The 19,696-nt window shown below is 43.5% G+C and overlaps 1 protein-coding gene across 1 annotated transcript in view; it reads left to right on the plus strand.

The window, feature by feature from the left end:
- pdzd8 (PDZ domain containing 8) overlaps positions 1 to 19,696 on the plus strand; it is a 165,682-nt gene that overhangs the window by 139,630 nt on the left and 6,356 nt on the right. The window contains exon 4 of the mRNA XM_068002139.1: positions 4,156 to 4,318. Coding sequence (XP_067858240.1) covers positions 4,156 to 4,318 — 163 coding nt within the window. The remainder of the gene's footprint in view (positions 1 to 4,155; positions 4,319 to 19,696) is intronic.

Below are 19,696 nucleotides of genomic sequence, written 5' to 3' on the forward strand. Positions count from 1 at the left end.
CTCAACATTCACTTAAAAGGTTCTTGCCCAGCCTGCTCCTGGATTTTCTTTCTGACCTGGTGCTGCTTGGTCTTATTTTCTGTACTCTTTTGCCATCCATACTCTTCTCGCTGTACTGCCTCCTCCAAGCAAAATACGACAGGTGTTGTCCAGAATGTGCTTTGTATACAATAAGAGTGGGGAAGGCTTTCTGAGGAAAATGTAGTGTGGCACAATGGAGTGGTGCCACAAAGTGTTAATCTCCTGCAGATGATGCCATATTCTACTTGGATGTGGTTGTTAAACTACATGCAGGGAATGAGGAAAAGCCTACCCACGGAAGGTAATCTAACATTTTGTAAAACGGGTACTTTACTTTTTGTAGTCAAGGTGTTTTTGATTAGATCTGCAACAAAAAGGGATTTTATAAAGAAATGGTCGCAATCTCTGTGTGTTTTCCTATGTACTCAGCTGCTTACGAAGCATTAATGGCTCCTCCAGTTCTCAGGATAACCCTTTGTGCTCCATACAGTTATACATCTGTTATTAGCACAGGAAATGTATGATTATAATGTGTTTACCTACATTAGTAATTACCAAGGTTTAAAATTAAACCGCCATGATCTTTTAAAATCAGTTATTCAGTCTATATAATTTTCTTCCTCCTTTCCCTCCTCCAAGGTCTATATTTACAACAAGGGTTAACATTTTTGATAACCGTACCTGTCCTACTATGCAATACCCTTATTAAACCAAAATAATTTTGAGAAAAGTGCTCAAGTTCCCCAGTTGGCTATTTAAGTTAACATTTCATGCAAGGACTACATAACTCAGACTGAATTTGTTAAAATACTCAACAGGAGGTATGTAGTGAAAAAATGTTACTCACTAAGGGCTCGATTTTCGGATGTCCCATTGGGTGCGTTCGTGGCAGGGGGGGGCTCCGAAAATTGGGGATTCCCAGGGCGGGTGCAAAGCCCGGCTCCAACCCGCCCACTTCTGGGTTCCCCAATGACGCGCTTAGATGCGCGCGCAGCCCCCGCATGCGGGACTCCCGCCGGCAATTAAAGCTGGCGGGATCCCACATAAATCAATTAATTGGATATTTCAGGTCGTTAGGAGACCTGATTTGGAGGATATTTTAGGAGGGGTGGGATTTTCAGGTCAACTAAGAATGTTTCCCGTTCTGGGGGAAACACTCCCAGTTGAAATGGACGTGTTGCAACACCAGCCTGTGGCAGCTGCAAAGGTCCATTTAACAGGTGGGGGTGGGGAGACCCTCACTCATTGCAGGAGGCCACTCTGTCACTTTGGACAAAATTTGGCCTCCACCACCCTCCTCCTAACAATAAAATTCACCAACCTGCAACCTCAACCCCGGTGTGCAGACAAATTTACCTACCTTGCGGACCCCCTCAAACGTACATCTTCCGGATGGGGGCCACCATAGCTGCAGTCATGACCTCCTTGGAGGACGAACAGCCACGCCGTCCACCTCTGACACGTGGAGCTCCACAACACAGTGCTGTGAGACATCCACCTGCACTGCAGGAGGGAGGGCAACCGCAGAGAGAGATGCGTCGCAGAAGGCACTACCCTCGCCACAGGGTCTACAGACCGAGGCTCAGCTTCCTGGACCTCTTTGAGGAGCAGTGCATACGGAGGCTCAGAGTCAGTCACCAGGTAGTCGTGGACATCTGCAGCCTCCTTAATGATGAGCTGCTCCCGGATGGACCGAGCAGCATCTTCTTTCCTGTCGCTGTCAAAGTCACCACTGCCCTCAACATCTTCGCCTCCGGATCATTCCAGGGTGCCACCGGGGTATCTCAGTCGTCTGCACACAAGTGCATGAGGCAGGTCACCGACGGCTTGTTCTGTAGGGCCTCGCACTAAATCAACTTCCCCATGGATGACCTCAGCCAGATGGAGAGGGCAGTGGGATTCCACGCTGTGGCTGGCTTCCAACGAGTGCAGGGTGTAATCGATTGCACCCATATAGCAATACGAGCACCTTGACACGAGCCAGGACTGTTCATCATCAACAGGAAGGGCTTTCACTCCATGAACATTCAACTCATCTGTGACCACCGCAAGAGATTTCTTCACGTGTGCGCCAGATACCCTGGCAGCTACCACTATTCCATTCATCCTCGGAGTCCAATGTCCCGCCCCTCTTCCACGGACCCAACACCCGCAAGGGCTGGCTCCTCGGGGACAAGGGATATCCCCTGCACACGTGGCTAATGACACCTCTGAGGAACCCCACCACCGAGCCACAGCGTCAATATAACGACAGCCACATCGCTACCAGGTCTATAATTGAGCATGCTATAAGGCTGCTCAAGATGTGCTTCAGGTGCCTTGATCGTTCTCAGGGAGCGCTTCAATACGTGCCACACAGAGTGGGACGCATTATAGTCGTCTGTTGTGCCCTGCACAACATGGCACAACCGAGAGAGGTGCCGCTGGAGGAGGCCCCATCCACATCTGCCACCCATATTAAGGAGGAGGGTGAGGAGGAGGAGCAATCCATGGGCAGAACAGCGGCTCACCTGGCTGCTTGTGAGACCCAGGGAGTTACTGATATGTGAATGGTTCTCCTAACATCAGACTGTGTGAAGAGTCCAGTCCTCATCACCTGGACAGAGGAGCGGCCACACCAGGCCCCTCCCCCGCCCCCTGCACAAAACAGTGGTGCAACTACACCTACACCCACTGTAGAATGATCCAATGGGTGGCATCAAGTGTGCGTGTTCATGGTGAACCTCATGAAAGGGACTTATTGCACAAGCCAGTCAAGAATGGGCAAGACGTGGCAGTAGTGGTGATAATAAGATTTATTGTGATGTGGAGATGCCGGTGATGGACTGGGGTTGACAAATGTACAGAATCTTACAACACCAGGTTATAGTCCAACAATTTTATTTGAAAATCACAAGCTTTCAGAGGCTTTCTCCTTCGTCAGGTGAATGTGGAAATCCTTGAATGTTTCGCATTTATATTCAGAGAACAATACCTGGTGATTACAGATAATCTTTCCAACTGCCCGTTGTCAAGGCAATCAAAGTGTTCAGACAGAGAGGTGTTACCTACAGGACCACCGAATATACAAACGGCCAGAACACAAAACCGAGAGAGAGAGGGAGAAACATCCGAAAGGAAGAGAAAGACAGAGAATGACCCGTTGTATTAAAAACAGATAACTTTTATTCGCTGGTGGGGTTACGTGTAGCGTGACATGAACCCAAGATCCCGGTTGAGGCCGTCCTCGTGGGTGCGGAACTTGGCTATCAATTTCTGCTCGACGATTTTGCGTTCTCGTGTGTCTCAAAGGCCGCCTTGGAGAACGCTTACCCGAAGATCGGTGGCTGAATGTCCTTGACTGCTGAAGTGTTCCCCGACTGGGAGGGAACCCTCCTGTCTGGCGATTGTTGCGTGGTGTCCGTTCATCCGTTGTCGCAGCGTCTGCATGGTCTCGCCAATGTACCATGCTCCGGGGCATCCTTTCCTTCAACGTATGAGGTAGACAACGTTGGCCGAGTCACAGGAGTATGAACCATGCACCTGGTGGGTGGTGTCCTCTCGTGTGATGGTGGTATCTGTGTTGATGATCTGGCATGTCTTGCAGAGGTTACCGTGGCAGGGTTGTGTGGTGTGGTGGACGCTGTTCTCCTGAAAGCTGGGTAATTCCAGCTAAGGGTATTTTCAATATTAAATCTGGCCAGTGGCAAGAGGAAACTTATGTGTAATTAGGGAATATTAACATGTCTTCATGCTTACGATATTCCTCATGTAAACTGACTTAATTGAAACTTAATCTATTTAAAATTATCCTGTCAGTTGTATGAATAAAATATAATCATGCAATATGCACTTTATTCCATTCAAGAGAAAGTCTTTTGTAACTGGCAACTTCTTCACTTGAGATTGTTGGGACTTCCTCACAAAGTGCATTTGATATGGCTGTTCTTTGTTTTGTGCCTCACTTCCTCTAAAGTAATAAACCTACTTTGTGTAAAAAGAGCCCTGTAAATACTTTTCAGTCCACATGAATTCTCAAAGCAACTTACTAACAAAGTTGCTCCATATACTAATTCTTGCTGTGTTTGCAAGTTATGTTGGGAAATCTAGCTACATCATTTTGAGAGTATAATTATTTTTATTCTTTTTAATTAGGTAGAGCTAATTAAGGGAAATTCACAAAGCGTAGGACTGACTTTCCGCCAAATCCAGGGCAGTGATGGAGATGCAGTGCACGTTAGTGTTGAAACTGTGACACCCAACTCATCGGCTGCAGCTGCTGACCTCCAAAAGGGAGATCGTCTCATCGCGATTGGAGGTGAGAACATATCCTGTTTATATATTTATAGTGAAAACCAGCAAATTAATTCCTCTACATGAAAGACTCTAGTAAATTTTGCACAATTGTAAAACCAGTAAATTCAGTGTCAAATTCAGACTGTGAAGTTTGTATATCAATCTGGATAGTACAATGGGTCTTATATTTTGCCCTGTAAATTCCCAAATATTGTGTTGTTCTAAACTTCATGTTATACCGTTGTTTGCTTAATCCAGTCATGTCATTTGGATTTAAGTTTACACAGTCGATAACTTGCTTGGGTTATTTGTTATCTTTTTTTAATTGATAAACCTAAATGAAGTGCATCTCAAGAGTGAAAAGAGTAGGAGGTAAATTAGGCTTTAGTGTTGGGCGAAAGCATATAGGAGGTAAGGAAGACTGAGGGGAGGTAAAGAAGACTGAGGGGAGGAAAGGAAGACTGAGGGGAGGAAAGGAAGACTGAGGGGAGGAAAGGAAGACTGAGGGGAGGAAAGGAAGACTGAGGGGAGGAAAGGAAGACTGAGGGGAGGAAAGGAAGACTGAGGGGAGGAAAGGAAGACTGAGGGGAGGAAAGGAAGACTGAGGGGAGGTAAGGAAGACTGAGGGGAGGTAAGGAAGACTGAGGGGAGGTAAGGAAGACTGAGGGGAGGTAAGGAAGACTGAGGGGAGGTAAGGAAGACTGAGGGGAGGTAAGGAAGACTGAGGGGAGGTAAGGAAGACTGAGGGGAGGTAAGGAAGACTGAGGGGAGGTAAGGAAGACTGAGGGGAGGTAAGGAAGACTGAGGGGAGGTAAGGAAGACTGAGGGGAGGTAAGGAAGACTGAGGGGAGGTAAGGAAGACTGAGGGGAGGTAAGGAAGACTGAGGGGAGGTAAGGAAGACTGAGGGGAGGTAAGGAAGACTGAGGGGAGGTAAGGAAGACTGAGGGGAGGTAAGTTTTGAGATCCTGGGAGAGAATGAGTTGGAGGAGAAGCCAATGCAACATTTCTTGTTTTCAGCACAATTACAACACAAAGGAATGAAGAGCACGTGGGATATTGTCTATTTGCAACTTATGAGAAATGAGAGAGGAAAATTTAGAGCACTGGCTAGAGTAGTATCAAAATAGAGAGAACAGAAAAGTTGTGACAGAAAGAGAGACAGGCAGCTTTTGCATTATAGTTTTAGTCCATACCTTTCAAAACTGGGGTCCATGCACCATAGGTCCACAAGGGGATCCATGAGATCATCAGATTTCTGCACATCTGCAATTGGCAATACAACAGGCCACAGCTAAAGTGCCAAGAACATTTTGTGTTGTATGTTTTTTTTTCTGTATGTGTTGATTTACCAGCACATTGTTTCTGTTACTGTATACTAGTAAAATGTTTCTGCACTGTTAGCATTGTTTTTCTTTAGGTAGCTAATGTTGTCTTTCGGAAGTTACCAGAGGCAGTCCCTATTTGCAGAGGATTCCTCTATACAGAAAAGCTTGAAATCCTCTAGTTGAGTCTGCAGCAGATCGCTGTATATCCTAACAGCATCTCACTTTGATTTTCACAGTTTATTTTGTGGATATCCAAATAAAAAAGCTCATTAAAAATATTATATGATGAACTTGTCCGAAAAGGAAGATGACAGTGTTGTCAGTTTTGTGGCCAGTAGACCATGCTGGACCACTGCTGGTTGAAGCAGACCAATTGAAATTGAACTATTAATAATTGATAAACTTAGCCTATGCTTTCATTGTAAATGTTAATGCTGAGGACTGTGCAGCCACAACTGTGGTACAGTTAAAATCCAACTGGTTCACTAATGTCCTTCAGTAAAGGAACCTCTACCTATCTAGCCTACATGTGATTCCATTCTCACACTATGGTTGACACTTTAATGCTCTCTGAAGTGGCCTTGCTAACCAGTCAGTTGTAAAAACAATTAGCAACACCATCCCAGGACAACTAGGGATGGACAATAATTGTGGCCTTGTTATTGTTGCTCATATCCCAAGAACGAATTTTTAAAAAATGTGCTATCACCAAATACTTAGAGGATGAAGCTCATTGTTCAGCCTTCTGTGTCTGCTGCTTCTTTATATCTATCTATATTAAATTTGTTATGTTTGTCACACACTCCTTATTTGTGCATTATCATTCAGCGATGCAGTCACACTGGCAACTGCATCCTTCTATCACTGGATGGAGGTTCCTAAGCTCCAAAAGCTGCAGAATCCTGTACCGATATCACTTCGCTTTGTCCTGACTTCCTATGAGTGAAGCCACGAGAGATCCACTAGTTTGTGTAATGTCTAGAGGAAATGTGCCTTGGGTTCTTAAGCATACAAAAATCTGAAGGAGGGAACAAAGGCACGTAGAGTTTGCACTGCACTTTTTTTTTTCTCTTGGCATGCTCTTTAAATTGGACATGTCTGGCATGGTGGTCTATGCTGCCTTTAGCACAGGAAACAGTATTGACGCAGATGTCCCTAATCTTGCTCACCCATTAGGGGTTGTAATGTGCAACTTGTCAAAAATAATATGGTACAGCCTGGGAAAATAGAATCCTGGCTTTTCCTCATGTCCTTTTATTTTTAACCCCATCACTGCCACAAACTTATATTCAGACTCGCACAAAATATTAATATTGATTGTATTTTTCTTTCCTTTTGTATTGATTTATTTTGCTGAATGTCTGTCTAATTTTCTGGTTCTTCAGTGTTTTAAATCTGGCAGTTATTTTTAAATCATTGTTTGAGTTTGATTTGAGTATCTTCTGTTCTTGCCAGTGTTTCCCCTCTCACCTTGTCTGAAGGTGTTAACTTTTTTTTTTCTGGGCTATGGATGACCATACATCCTCCTGTACTTCACTATCCATGTGTGATGGAACGGTTCAGTCACAGGGGGGTATCAGAGCCAAGCTCAATCCTGTCCCCAAACACAATCAACTAACTTGATTTATGATAAGTGGTCATAATTTGTTACATCAAATTTGCTAATTTGCTTTTATTCATTCATTTACCGGGTACGGTAGCATAGTGGTTATGTTACTGGACTAGTAATCCAGAGGCCTGGACTAATAATCCGGAGTCATGAGTTCAAATCCCGCCACGGCAGCTGGGGAATTTAAATTCAATTAATTAAATAAAAATCTGGAGTAAAAAAAACTAGTAGCAGTAATGGTGGCCATGAAACTACCGGATTGTTGTAAAAACCCATCTGGTTCACTAATGGGGCTCGATGTTACCAGGCCTGCGGGTTTCCGGCGGGTTGGGTTTCAGGAGCGTGGTCAACACGCTCGGTGAAATTAATGGGTTGCCCGCGCGATCGTAGCAGGCAACACACTAATAGGAATCAATTACCTGCTCCTCCGGGGTCCACGCTGCTGGTCTGCGCGTCGGGCGGGCTGCGCATGCGCAGTACGATCTGTCAGCTGGAGGCTCTCTAGTTAAAGGGGCAGTCCTCCACTGACAGATGCTGCAACCAATGGAACAAATTTCAGCATGGAGCAGCCCAGGGGGAAGACTGCTCCCAGTTTAATGATGCCTCACCCCAGGTATCATCAGATGGGGTGAGGAGGAGGGCGAAGACAGAGATCTTCCACCCGGCGGGCGGGAGGAAGCGGCCAGCCTCTGCCACCAAGAAGGCCTGGCTCGAGGTGGCAGAGGGGGTCACTTGCGCAACCAACATATCGCCCACCTGCATACAGTGCAGGAGGCGCTGCAATGACCTCAGTAGGTCAGCCACAGTGAGAACACTAAGTCTTTCCCCTGCACTCCATCTGCCACAACACTGCCCCAACCCCACATCTCCTTCGGCACTGCCAACACTACTCTGTCACATCACCCCTCATACCCACTCAAACCCCATCCTCATCTTACCTCCACCTACTCACCTCGCCAGTACTCATCCTGCCACTAACACGCGACCCAATCCTCATACAATCTCATGGCTCTATCCCATACTCACCCTCTCGTGCATCTCCCTCACGGCCAGCCTCACTCAACCTGCCACCACCTGTGCTGCAGCCACAGGGCATGCATCACATATGTGCAGTAGGCAGCGTAAGGCAAATGTTTCGTGAGCATGAAGGGGGTGCACAAGGGTGTCGGAGGGTTTGCCATGGGTGTTACCTATATTGAATTTCAGAGCAACAAACAGCACACATTATATTGGCACCACCACTGCCATGTCTCCGCGAATCCTGTCTGTTGTGTCCAATAATGCCCGCTCCTGGGTATCACTATGAGGACCCACCACTGATGCCACCCATCGTGTTACTGCAGAGTAGGTGCAGGTGTATTTGCAGGGCTCTTCCGCGCAGACGACTGAGAGACATCGGCGGTGTACCCGGCTGCACCCTGGAAGGATGCGGAGGAGAAGTTGTGGAGGGCAGTGGTGACTTTGGCAACGACAGGTAAGCACTTGGTGCTGGGGCCAGCCAGGAGCAGCTCGGCATGAAAGAGCCTGCAGATCTCCACGACTACATGTCGAGCGAATCTGCGCCTCCCTGTGCACTGCTGCTCGGAGAGGTCCGGGGAACTTCGCCTCGGTCTGTGGACCATGTGGCGAGGGTAGTGCCCTCTGCGATGCGTCTCTCTCTGCGGTAGCCCTCCCTCCTGCTGTGCAGGTGGGCGTGCAACAACACCGTGTTGGGGGGCTCCACGTCTCTGCGGCAGACCGCGTGGACTGCGAGGCTGCTGGGGCTGGTCATGCTCTTCGTCCTCCGAGGGTGTCCACGCACCACCCATCTGGCAGGTGTTGGTCTGAGGGGTTGTGCAGGGTAGGTGGGTGGTTCCTCGGACTGGGGCTGCGGTTTCGTGTCGGTCTGTCCTCTGGCTTGGCGGGGGGTGGTGTGGGGCAGGGGTTGCCCTATGTGACGCGGTGGCCTCCTGCGTGGGTGAGGGCTCTCCCCCGTGGAGTGCACCTTGGCAGCTGCCACAGGCTGCTGGCTGCAACACGCCTGGTTGGAGGGAGACTGTTTCCCCCAGCATGTGAAACAGTCTGCGATGCAGGTAAAATCCCACACTTCCTCTTTTGACAGCTCATTCAGCTCATTAACTGACCTCAACAAGCAAGGTAAGTACACTCAAGTGGAACCCCGCTGGCTTTAATTGCCTGCGGGATTCCCACCAGCGGGGGCCACGCACGCAGCCCCGCACGTCATCGGGGAACCCGGAAGTGGTCGGGATCGCAGCGCGATCCAGTCACGTGACCTCATATCGGGATTTTCGGGGGCCCCCCGCTGGAAACCCGCAGGAAACCCGACCCTAAAATCGAGCCCATGTTCTTTTAGGGAAGGAAACCTGCCGTCCTTACCCGGTATGGCCTATATGTGACTCCAGACCCACAGCAATGTGGTTGATTCTTAATCGCCCTCTGAAATGCCCAGCCAGACACTCAGTTGTTCAAGAAGGCGGCTCACCACCACCTTCTCGAGGGCAATTAGGGATGGGCAATAAATGCTGGCCTTGCCAGCGACGCCCACATCCCATGAACGAATAAAAAAAAATTCAGATTTCAGGTTCATTTCTATAAATGGCTTACTAGGAATATTAGTTGAATTGCACAGGAGATAAAAACCCTACATACATTTTCATGTCAGAGCTCAATAATAACCTTAACTTCCTTGGATTCTTAGTCACAAAAAAAAATATTTATTTTAATAAACCCTGTTGAAAAGTTCCTTGTTTCAAATTCAGATTGTACACAATTCCAGTGGAAATACTCCAGAGATTGAGATTGAGATTGATGACCAAGTGAATGGAAACTTGGTCGTTCATCACTCAGACAGGCTTTATAAATACTTCCATGACATAAAGTATGCCTTTGCGCCTATCCCTGAACAGATATGGTAGAGAGAAGCAAGAAGCCTGCAGTGTATGGTATTACACTTTGTTAAAAGAGAAGATTTTATGTGGCGGTCAAATTGAAATATCCTTCAATTGGATCCCCTTTTAGCCATGATATTTGAGTAAGCAGCCCAGTTTCTTTTTACAACTACCAAATATACTTCTGAGGCATTGCAGCTGTAAGTCTGTTGGCAAAAGCCGTGGATTATACACCACAGAGGACAAAGGCGAAAGCAGAACCTTGAAATAAGTCCTTTATCTACCTAACTTTTGCATGGCTAACAGTAGTGCGACTGGTTTTAAAGGTTGATTTGCCCTCTGTTTATGTTGTTGTGCTCTCCTGCCAGTGGTTTCGAACAAAACTCTGGCTTGATGTAGAAAATTACTCTTTTTTAATAAATAAATGTATGCACCTCCATTCACCACATGAAGGGAATTCAATTCAATTTCCATTACAGTGGGTCTTGTCAGTTTATTGGCCAATATGGGAGTTATTGTGTAGCAGGTGGCACCGTGAAATAGTGTATCCACCCATTTCATAATAGTGTCCATGAATTTTATTTGTAGCTCGATCTTATTTTGTTCATCTGAATATAAATTGAGAGATAGCACTTCAAAATGCCAGTGATTCAAAATCCTGCCTTTTGCAGAATAAACTTTACATCCGTAACTGAAAGCCTAGCTTGAAAATTTCAAATCAGGTAATGCAGTATGGTTTCAATCGTGGCTACATTAATATGTGCTGTAATTTAGTTCCTATTCTTTCAATGGTGCAACACAACAATTGGAATATACTTTCTATTTTGTTCAGATTAGATGTATGATAAAAGAAATAGGCCTGCTGTAAGCTCTTCATCTGTATTTCCTATACTGTTCAGTAGCTCCATTATCTGTCTTAGTTCTGTGAAATTGTACAATATATATCCTATAACCAACATTGCAGGTTTCTGTTCATCTACGATGTGCTTTGCACAGCATGCTCTAGGTTCGATGTGTAAGTATGAGACACAATACTAGACCATCATTGTGCAACACCAGGGAGTAGTGGGATGTAGGCTTATGAATTCCTGTTCTCAGCTGCCTTTCTATCAGGTGCCAAGTGATGGTCAGGTTGCACCTCAGAGAGTGTCAACATTGGCAGGCTGCTCTTATGGCAGCCAATTCAGAACAGCATTAGTGGAGACCTGGAAGTAGGTTGCCTGTTCGTTCAGCCAGAATCGGTTCTGGGGAGTCGAGAAAAATAACTGAAAAGGGTGGTTCAAATTCCCCATTGGATAAATGTTGGTGTGGTACTGAGCCATACGGAACAGATCAGCCTCAGATTTGATTCCTGGTCTGTGCTAAGTTAGTTGATCTAAGCCAGGATGAGAGTTGGGGCATAAGAATTGGACTGGACTAGGGAGTGAGGAAAAGAATTAGCAACAGTTCCCACTCCTACCCGCAATCCATTGTCTCCCGCTGAAAAGTGTAGATGTGCAGAGTTCAGGATCAGACTCAGCTGTGAGGTTCCCTTTCTTCCCCTCTTTCCCCACCCAAAAAAAAACTTGGTGGAATTGTCTGCTGACACTCACCAGCTCAGGTAACATTAGGCTACTCAACAAAGGTACTGGAAGGATGCTAGCGATGTCCTCTTAAGCATACTTTCCAACAGGGTTCAGGAAACAGAGCCCTGGCTGCTTTTTCTTTTCCTCCTTTCCCTAGCATGAGGGCAGAGAGACAATTGTTGTACACCCACTGATGTCTTAACCAAGATCAGCTAATTACTGACCTTCTCAGTCCTCATAGCTGATACTACACCACTAAGTGCACTTGTATGCCATGCTATAATTTATGTCCCTTATGTAACTCGTCCTTGTGGTTTAAACTGTAATGTTTATAATGGTAAGTGTCATTTCATTAATTTTAAACTGATAAGCTCACATGATAATTACAATGGACCAAATCTTGCTGGAGCGGAGCATCTCACGCCATACACCGTTAGTTAGACTTTTCTCTGCACTCTTCAGCTCGATAATTTTATGCACGTAACTTGCTGGAAGTGTGAGCTGATAATGGGGCATGTAGGACCTTAGTAATCGGCGGGACCAACAGTCTATCTCCTTAAACAATGAGATTTAAAGATTGAGAAAGAAACTGAGGAATAACTGAGAAGGAGGGGAATTAGAGTCAAATCAGATACAGAAAGAGAAATAAAGAGAGGGAAAGAAAGATTGGATTAAAAGAGAGAGAAAAAATGAGACAAAGAAAAAGATGTAAAAAATTAAAATTTGAAATTTTTAAAATCTCTAACAACAATTTACCAACTGCAGGAATGAAACTCATCTGTTTAAATTGTTCCCTTTCTGGGCCAGAGAGGTTGTTTGGCATTTCATTAACAATTATCAGGTTGTTAATAGGGAACTTACGCTCTTAATTACCAGCCGTAACTTTCTGCGGCGAGTTTAATGGACAATTAATGTGCAAATCCAGCAAGTTCTTGAAAATAATGGGAAGGCTAAGGGCGAGATACCGTTTGTGCGAAGTAAGCGGCGGAACAACGTAAATCGACCAGCAAGTTCGAGATTTGCAACTCACGGCGTATCTCTAAATCCCCTGAACTTGCTGGCCAATTTGCCCATTAATGATGGCGTGTGTCGTCAACACACTGTTATTTTTCCAGCAAGGTTTGGCCCAATGAATCTAATTACTGGCCAAGTAACTGATCAAAATTATCATAAGTACTGTATCCGTAAAACAGAACAGCATATTCACAAAATTGAGAGCCAGGTGTGAGAAGCAAAAGTAAATTTAGTATTCGACTAATAGTTACTGACCGGAGCCCCTTAGAAAAAAAATTATTTAAAAAAGATTCAGTTTGAAAATTATCTACAAGTAGGCTTCTTTAGCTTCCACCTGCTTTCAAATTAGTGTGTGCTTTTAAATAGAACCATAGAATGGTTACAGCGCAGAAGGAGGCCATTCGGTCCATCGGGCCTGTGCCAGCTCTTTGTAAGAGCAATCCAGTTAGTCTCATTCCTCCATTCTTTCCTGGTAGCCCTGCAAATTGTGTCACTTCAAGTATTTATCCAGTTCTTTTTTGAAAGCCACGATTGAATCTGCTTCCCCCACCCTTTCGGGCAGTGCGTTCCACTTCATAACTACTCGCTGCGAAAAAAGTTTTTCCTTATGTCGTCTTTGCCAATCACCTTAAATCTGTGTCCTTTGGTTCTCGACCCTTCCACAAATGGGAACAGTTTCTCTATTTACTTTATGTAAACCCTTCACGATTTTGAACATTTCTATCAAATCTCCTCTCAACCTTCTCTGCTCTAAGGACAACAACCCCAGTTTCTCCAGTCTATCCACATAACTGAAGTCCCTCGTCCCTGGTACCATTCTAGTAAATCTTTTCTGCACCCTCTCTGAAGCCTTCACATCCTTCTTAAAGTACGGTGCCCAGAATTGGATACAATACTCCAGTTGTGGCCGAACCAGTGTTTTATAAAGGTTCAACATAACTTCCTTGCTTTTGTACTCTGTGCCTCTAATTATAAAGCTCTGGATCCTGTATGCTTTTTTAACTGCTTTCTCAACCTGTCCTGCCACCTTCAAAGATTTGTGCACATATACCCCCAGGTCTCTCTGTTCCTGCACCCTTTTAGGATTGTACCATTTAGTTTATATTGCCTCTCCCTGTTTTTCCTGCCAAAATGTATCACTTCGCACTTCTCTGCATTAAATTTCATCTGCCATATGTCTGTCCATTCTACCAGTCTGTCTAAGTCTTCTTGAAGTCTATTACTAACCTCCTCACTGTTTACTACACTTCCAAGTTTTGTGTCATCTGCAAATTTTGAAATTGTGCCCTGTACACCCATGTCCAAGTCATTAATATACATCAAAAAAAGCAATGGCCCTTGTACTGACCACTGGGGAACACCACTGTATACCTTCCTCCAGTCTGAAAAATAACCGGTCACCACTACTCTTTGTTTTCTGTCACTTAGCCAATTTTGTATCCATGCTGCCACTGCCCCTTTTACTCCATGGGCTTCAACTTTGCTGACAAGCCTATTATGCGGCACTTTATCAAACGCCTTTTGAAAGTCCATATATACATCAACCCCATTGCCCTCTCTGTTACCTCGTCAAAAAACTCAATCAAGTTAGTTAAACACTATTTGCTTTTAACAAATCCATGCCAGCTTCCCTTTATTAATCCACGCTTGTCCAAGTTAATTCTGTCCCGGATTATCGTTTCTACAAGTTTCCCACCACCGAGGTTAAACTGACTGGTCTGTAGTTGCTGGGATATCCTTACACCCTTTTTTGAACAAGGGTGGAAAATTTGCAATTCTCCAGTCCTCTGGCACCACCCTTGTATCTAAGGAGGATTGGAAGATTATGGCCAACACCTCTGCAATTTCCACCCTTACTTCCATCAGCAACCTAGGATGCATCCCATCTGGACCAGGTGACTTATCTATTTTAAGTACAGCCGGCCTTTCTAGTATCTCCTCTTTATCAATTTTTAGCCCATCCAGTATCTCAACTACCTCCTCTTTTACTGTGACTTTGACAGAATCTTCTTTCTTGGTAAAGACAGATGCAAAGTACTCATTTAGTACTCCAGCTATGCCCTCTGCCTCCATGCATAGATCTCCTTTTTGGTACCTATTCGGCCCCATCCCTCCTCTTAACTACCTGTTTATTATTTATATGCCTATAGAAGACTTTTGGATTCCCTTTTATGTTAGCTGTCAGTCTATTCTTATACTCTCTCTTTGCCCCTCTTATTTCCTTTTTCAGTTCTCCTCTGTACTTTCTGTATTCAGCCTGGTTCGTTCTTGTATTATCAACCAGACATCTGTCAATCGCCCCCTTTTTCTGCTTCATCTTACTCTCTATCTCTTCTGTCATCCAGGGAGCTCTGGCTTTTGTTGCCCTACCTTTTCCCCTCTTGGGAATGTACCTAGACTGTACCCAAACCATCTCCTCTTTGAAGGCTGCCCTTTGTTCGATTACAGTTTTGCCTGCCAATCTTAGATTCCAATTTTCCCAGCCCAGATCCGTTCTCACCCCACTGAAATTGGCCCTCCTCCAATTATGTATTTTTACTCTAGATTGCTGCTTGTCCTTTTCCATAAATAATCTAAACTTATGATACTATGATCACTGTTCCCTAAATGTTCCCCCATTGGCACTTGCTCCACTTGACCCACCTCATTCCCCAGAACCAGATCCAGCAATGCCTCCTTCCTCAATGGGCCAGGAACATACTGATCAAGAAAGTTCTCCTGAACACACTTCAGAAATTCCTTCCCCTATTTGCCCTTTACACTATTACTATCCGAGTCTATATTAGGCTATTTGAAGTCCCCCATTATCACTGATCTATAGTTCTTGCACCCTTCTGTAATTTTCCTACAAATTTGCTCCTCTACATCCTTCCCACTAATTGGTGGCTTATAGAATACATTCAATAGTGTAATGATGCCTCTATTGTTTCTTAACTCTAACCAAATAGATTCAGTCCTTGACCCCTCAAAGACACCCTCTCCAGCAATGCAATATTCTCCTTAATCAATACTGCCACTCCCCCTCCTTTTTTTCCTTCCCTAAATTATAGGCTATTGCAGATTTAAATAAACTTAAAACTCTTGAGTTCAAAAGATTGAAAATACTCACTAAACTTAGAACAGTGGGAGAAATTCTGCTGCTCCATGAGTTGTTTCTCTGCTTTTATGCTAATAATTTGAATCAGTTACTTGTCCAGTAATTAGATGCACTGTAATTATCATGTGGAATTTCTCAGGTTAAAATCAATTGAATGCCGCTTAACCACCATAAACTTTAAGCTTAAACCACAAGGACCAGTTGTGCAAAGGAGCTGAATTAACCTCTAGACAAAATGATTAACCCAAGGTACTTCAGCATTCTGAACAATTGAACTGCATTTTAATTCTGCTCTGTTGAGCTCAGCTGCCCCTCCAAACCAGTGCCCTCAATTATCTCATTGTGAACAGAAAAAAGGATTTTCTACTTGGTTCTGATTTTTTGTAACCGTTTGGTTTTTGAAAGGAATTATGATAGTGAGGCTTCTTATTATGCCGTTGACTAGCAAGTGTGATGAAAACAGTTTTTATTCAGCATTAAATATAGCCAAATTTTTATATGTTGTACAATTTTGAAATAACTAAAGTTGAAATGGAAGCTGACTTCCCTTGGCCGTACTTCAAAACGGCAACAGGAGCCCAGCTGTCTGAGAACTCGGGCAGATACTTTGATTTGTAAATGAGTTAGGATTCTAGGTGCTAATTAAATTATTGGTTCTTTGAAGGACAACAGGTGTTCTATTTGTAGACACCAGCTCATGTCTGTCAAACACTGAAATGGTTTCAGTTTCTGGGAAGTGTTAAAAGTGTGAAAGCTTACAGACACATGCATCACATCGTAAATAGCTGAACCACCAAGGGAACTTTTTTCTAAGAGTAGTTCAGGTTGTTTAAAAGCATTGATAAGTGTGTATGAACTGAATAGGATATGATTTCAATGGCCAGCAGCTGTCAAAAGCAAATGGATTATGAGGTATCGCTTGCCTTTACATTAAAGATATCCAATATAGTTTATAGTCCATCCGTGGTTATTACTTTTATGCTGTGCATTGCCTATGCCCCATGAAATGGTTAAGAGGGGTGCCATGCGAATCATCTCCCACATAGATTTGGTCAGAAAGCTACTGAAGAGAACGGCAAAGAATTCAGTTCATTTTTTTGTTATGAAACAGTTTATATATTGTGTATGCCAAGTACTGTACTATTCACTTCTTGCTATATCTCACTGCCTCTGTAATGCCTTATTTATATAAATCTCTTTATTTTAGCCTGAACATAACAATCTGACAGACGGTGTTTACCACCTTTCACAGTAGACAGACAAAATCGGTGAACATCTTACGTGGTCTCTGATGCAATATATCCTAGATACGGGATGGTTGTTAGTCCTGTGCAAAACTGTCCCATTCATGACACGCATAAAGGTGCAGATTTTAGTTCACTGTTGCGAGAAAGCCCAAAACATAGAAATATAGGAACAGGAATAGGCCATTCAGCCCCTCCTCCATTTAATTAGATCATGGATGATCTTTACCTCAACACCATTTACCTGCCTTTGTTCCATATGCCTTGATGCCATTATCGAACAAAAATCTATCATTCTCAGCCTTAAAAACTTCAATTGACCCAGCATCCACAGCCATTTGGGAGAGCACGTTCCAGATTTTCACAATGCTTTGTGTGAAAAAGTGCTTCCTGATTTCACTCCTAAATGGCCTAGTTCTAATTTTGAATATGCCGTCTCGTTCTGAATTCCCCACCAGAGGATATAATTTCTCTATATCTCCCCTATCAAATCCCTTAATAATTTTAAATACCTTTATTTAGATCACCCCTCAACCTTCTAAACTCAAGCAAATACACTTAAGTTTATGCAACCTGTCCTTTCAAGCTCTGGTATAATTCTGGTGAATCCAAGGCCAATATATCTTTCCTAAAACTGACCACAGTACTCCAAATAGGTTTGATCAAAGGTCTGTACAATTGAAGTGTTTCTTCCTCACTTTTGAATTCCAATTCCCCTTGAGGTAAAGACCAACATTCCATTAGCCTTTTAGATTATTTTTGTACCTGTGCACATGGTACACAGGTACAATAGTAATTTGTGTACATGGACATCTAAATCCCTTTGCTCTTCCATAGATCGTAGTCTCTCACCATTTTGAAAATATTCCTATTTAACTTCCTCAGATCCAAAGAGGATGATATCACACTTCCCCACATTGAATTCCACCTGCCATAATTTTGCCCACTCACTTGATCTCTCTATGTCCTTTTTGTAACTTCTTGCTCCCATCTACACATCTTACTGTGCCTCCTAGTCTAGTGTCATCTGCAAAATTGGATATACAACTCCATTCCTTCATCCCAAGCCATTAATATATATGGTAAAAAGCTGAGGCCCCAGTACAGATCCCTGAGGAACACCACTTGTCACATCCAGCTAATCAGAGAATGAGCCCTTTAACCATACTCTCTGTCTCCTACCTACCAACCAATTACCAATCCATATCACAAGGTAAATAGCAGGTTTTTCTTAAACAACAATCCCTTTCTCTCTTTAAAAGATTTCAAACAATCTTTGACATATGAAGATATAAATCATACACCTTAAAGGCAAAATCCACTGCAACATGCACTGAAAAGCTAGAAATAGTAAGAGTGGAAAGATTCATCAGTTTGTTAATAGAAATTCAGATCAAGCCATGATCAAGAACCAATGCATTTCTAATATAATGTTTATTTTCTATTTCTTTTATAATGTTTGTAATTTTATTTAATGCATGAAGAATGACTACATATTACAAAACACTTTGGTAGAATGATTTCACAGCTTGTGACTACACGTTAAGCAACAAATGAATGCCAAACATATGAATAAAATAATTGTTCTATTATCCTATCTGCGCTAGAGCATAGTAAGCAACCATTCAGAATGTGAAGATTGTATATGCAGCAAAACCAACCTTTAAGTCACGTATGTATAGGACAAACTCATTATTCTGGTTAAAAACTCAACAAGTGACATAGTAACCTGCTCCACTCTTTTAAGAGGACTTGTGAATAAAGGCCTGAATATACATCAAGTATTATGATGTATTACTAGTGGGACTCCTGTAGTGCTGCTCAAGTTAGGCTGGAGGACATGCTGGTTTATAAGGACTGGAGCATTAAACCATGTAATGCACATTGTATTACTCTGCTGCTAAAATGTAACTGTGCATATCATTAAAGCTATAAGGAGTAACTTGTATCTTCCCGAGGCTGATTGCTCTTAGCAGATCCTCAGGTCAGTTGGAGATCATGCTGGCTTTCTGCTTCTTACTTCTGAGGGAGCTCCCATCATTTGTCTTACTGACCTTTTTGATCTTTTTTATTTGGATCTTCCTACATGCTACTTTTTTAATTGCATAAAGTTTATGTGCACTTGTATTAACATCATCATGCTTTGATCTTTCTGCAGCCTTTAGATGTACAATTTGTCAAAGAAATTGATCTAAAAGATGTTCTGTTATAGCTCCCATCAATAATTGGAGACCAGCTATACATCGAGTTAGATCGAAACTACAGAACAGAAACAGACCATTCGGCCCAACTGATCTATGCTGGCATTTATGCTCCATACGAGCTTTCTCTCTCCCTACTTCATCTAACGCTAACAGCATACCCTTCTATTCCTTTCTCCTTCATGTTTATCTAGCTTCCCCTTAAATGTATCTATTCTATTTCCCTCAACTACTCCTTGTGGTAGCGCTTTCCATATTCTTACCATTCTTTGGGTAAAAAAGTTTCTCCTGAATTCCCTATTGGATTTATTAGCAACTATTTTACATTTATGACCTCTAGTTTTGGACTCCCCACAAGTGGAAACATTTTCTCTACGTCTACCCTATCAAACCCTTTCATTATCTTAAAGACCTCTATCAGGTCACCCGTCAGCCTTGTCTTTTTTAATAGAAAAG

This window comes from Heptranchias perlo, chromosome 21 (assembly GCF_035084215.1).
Source record: "Heptranchias perlo isolate sHepPer1 chromosome 21, sHepPer1.hap1, whole genome shotgun sequence".
Taxonomy (NCBI): domain Eukaryota; kingdom Metazoa; phylum Chordata; class Chondrichthyes; order Hexanchiformes; family Hexanchidae; genus Heptranchias; species Heptranchias perlo.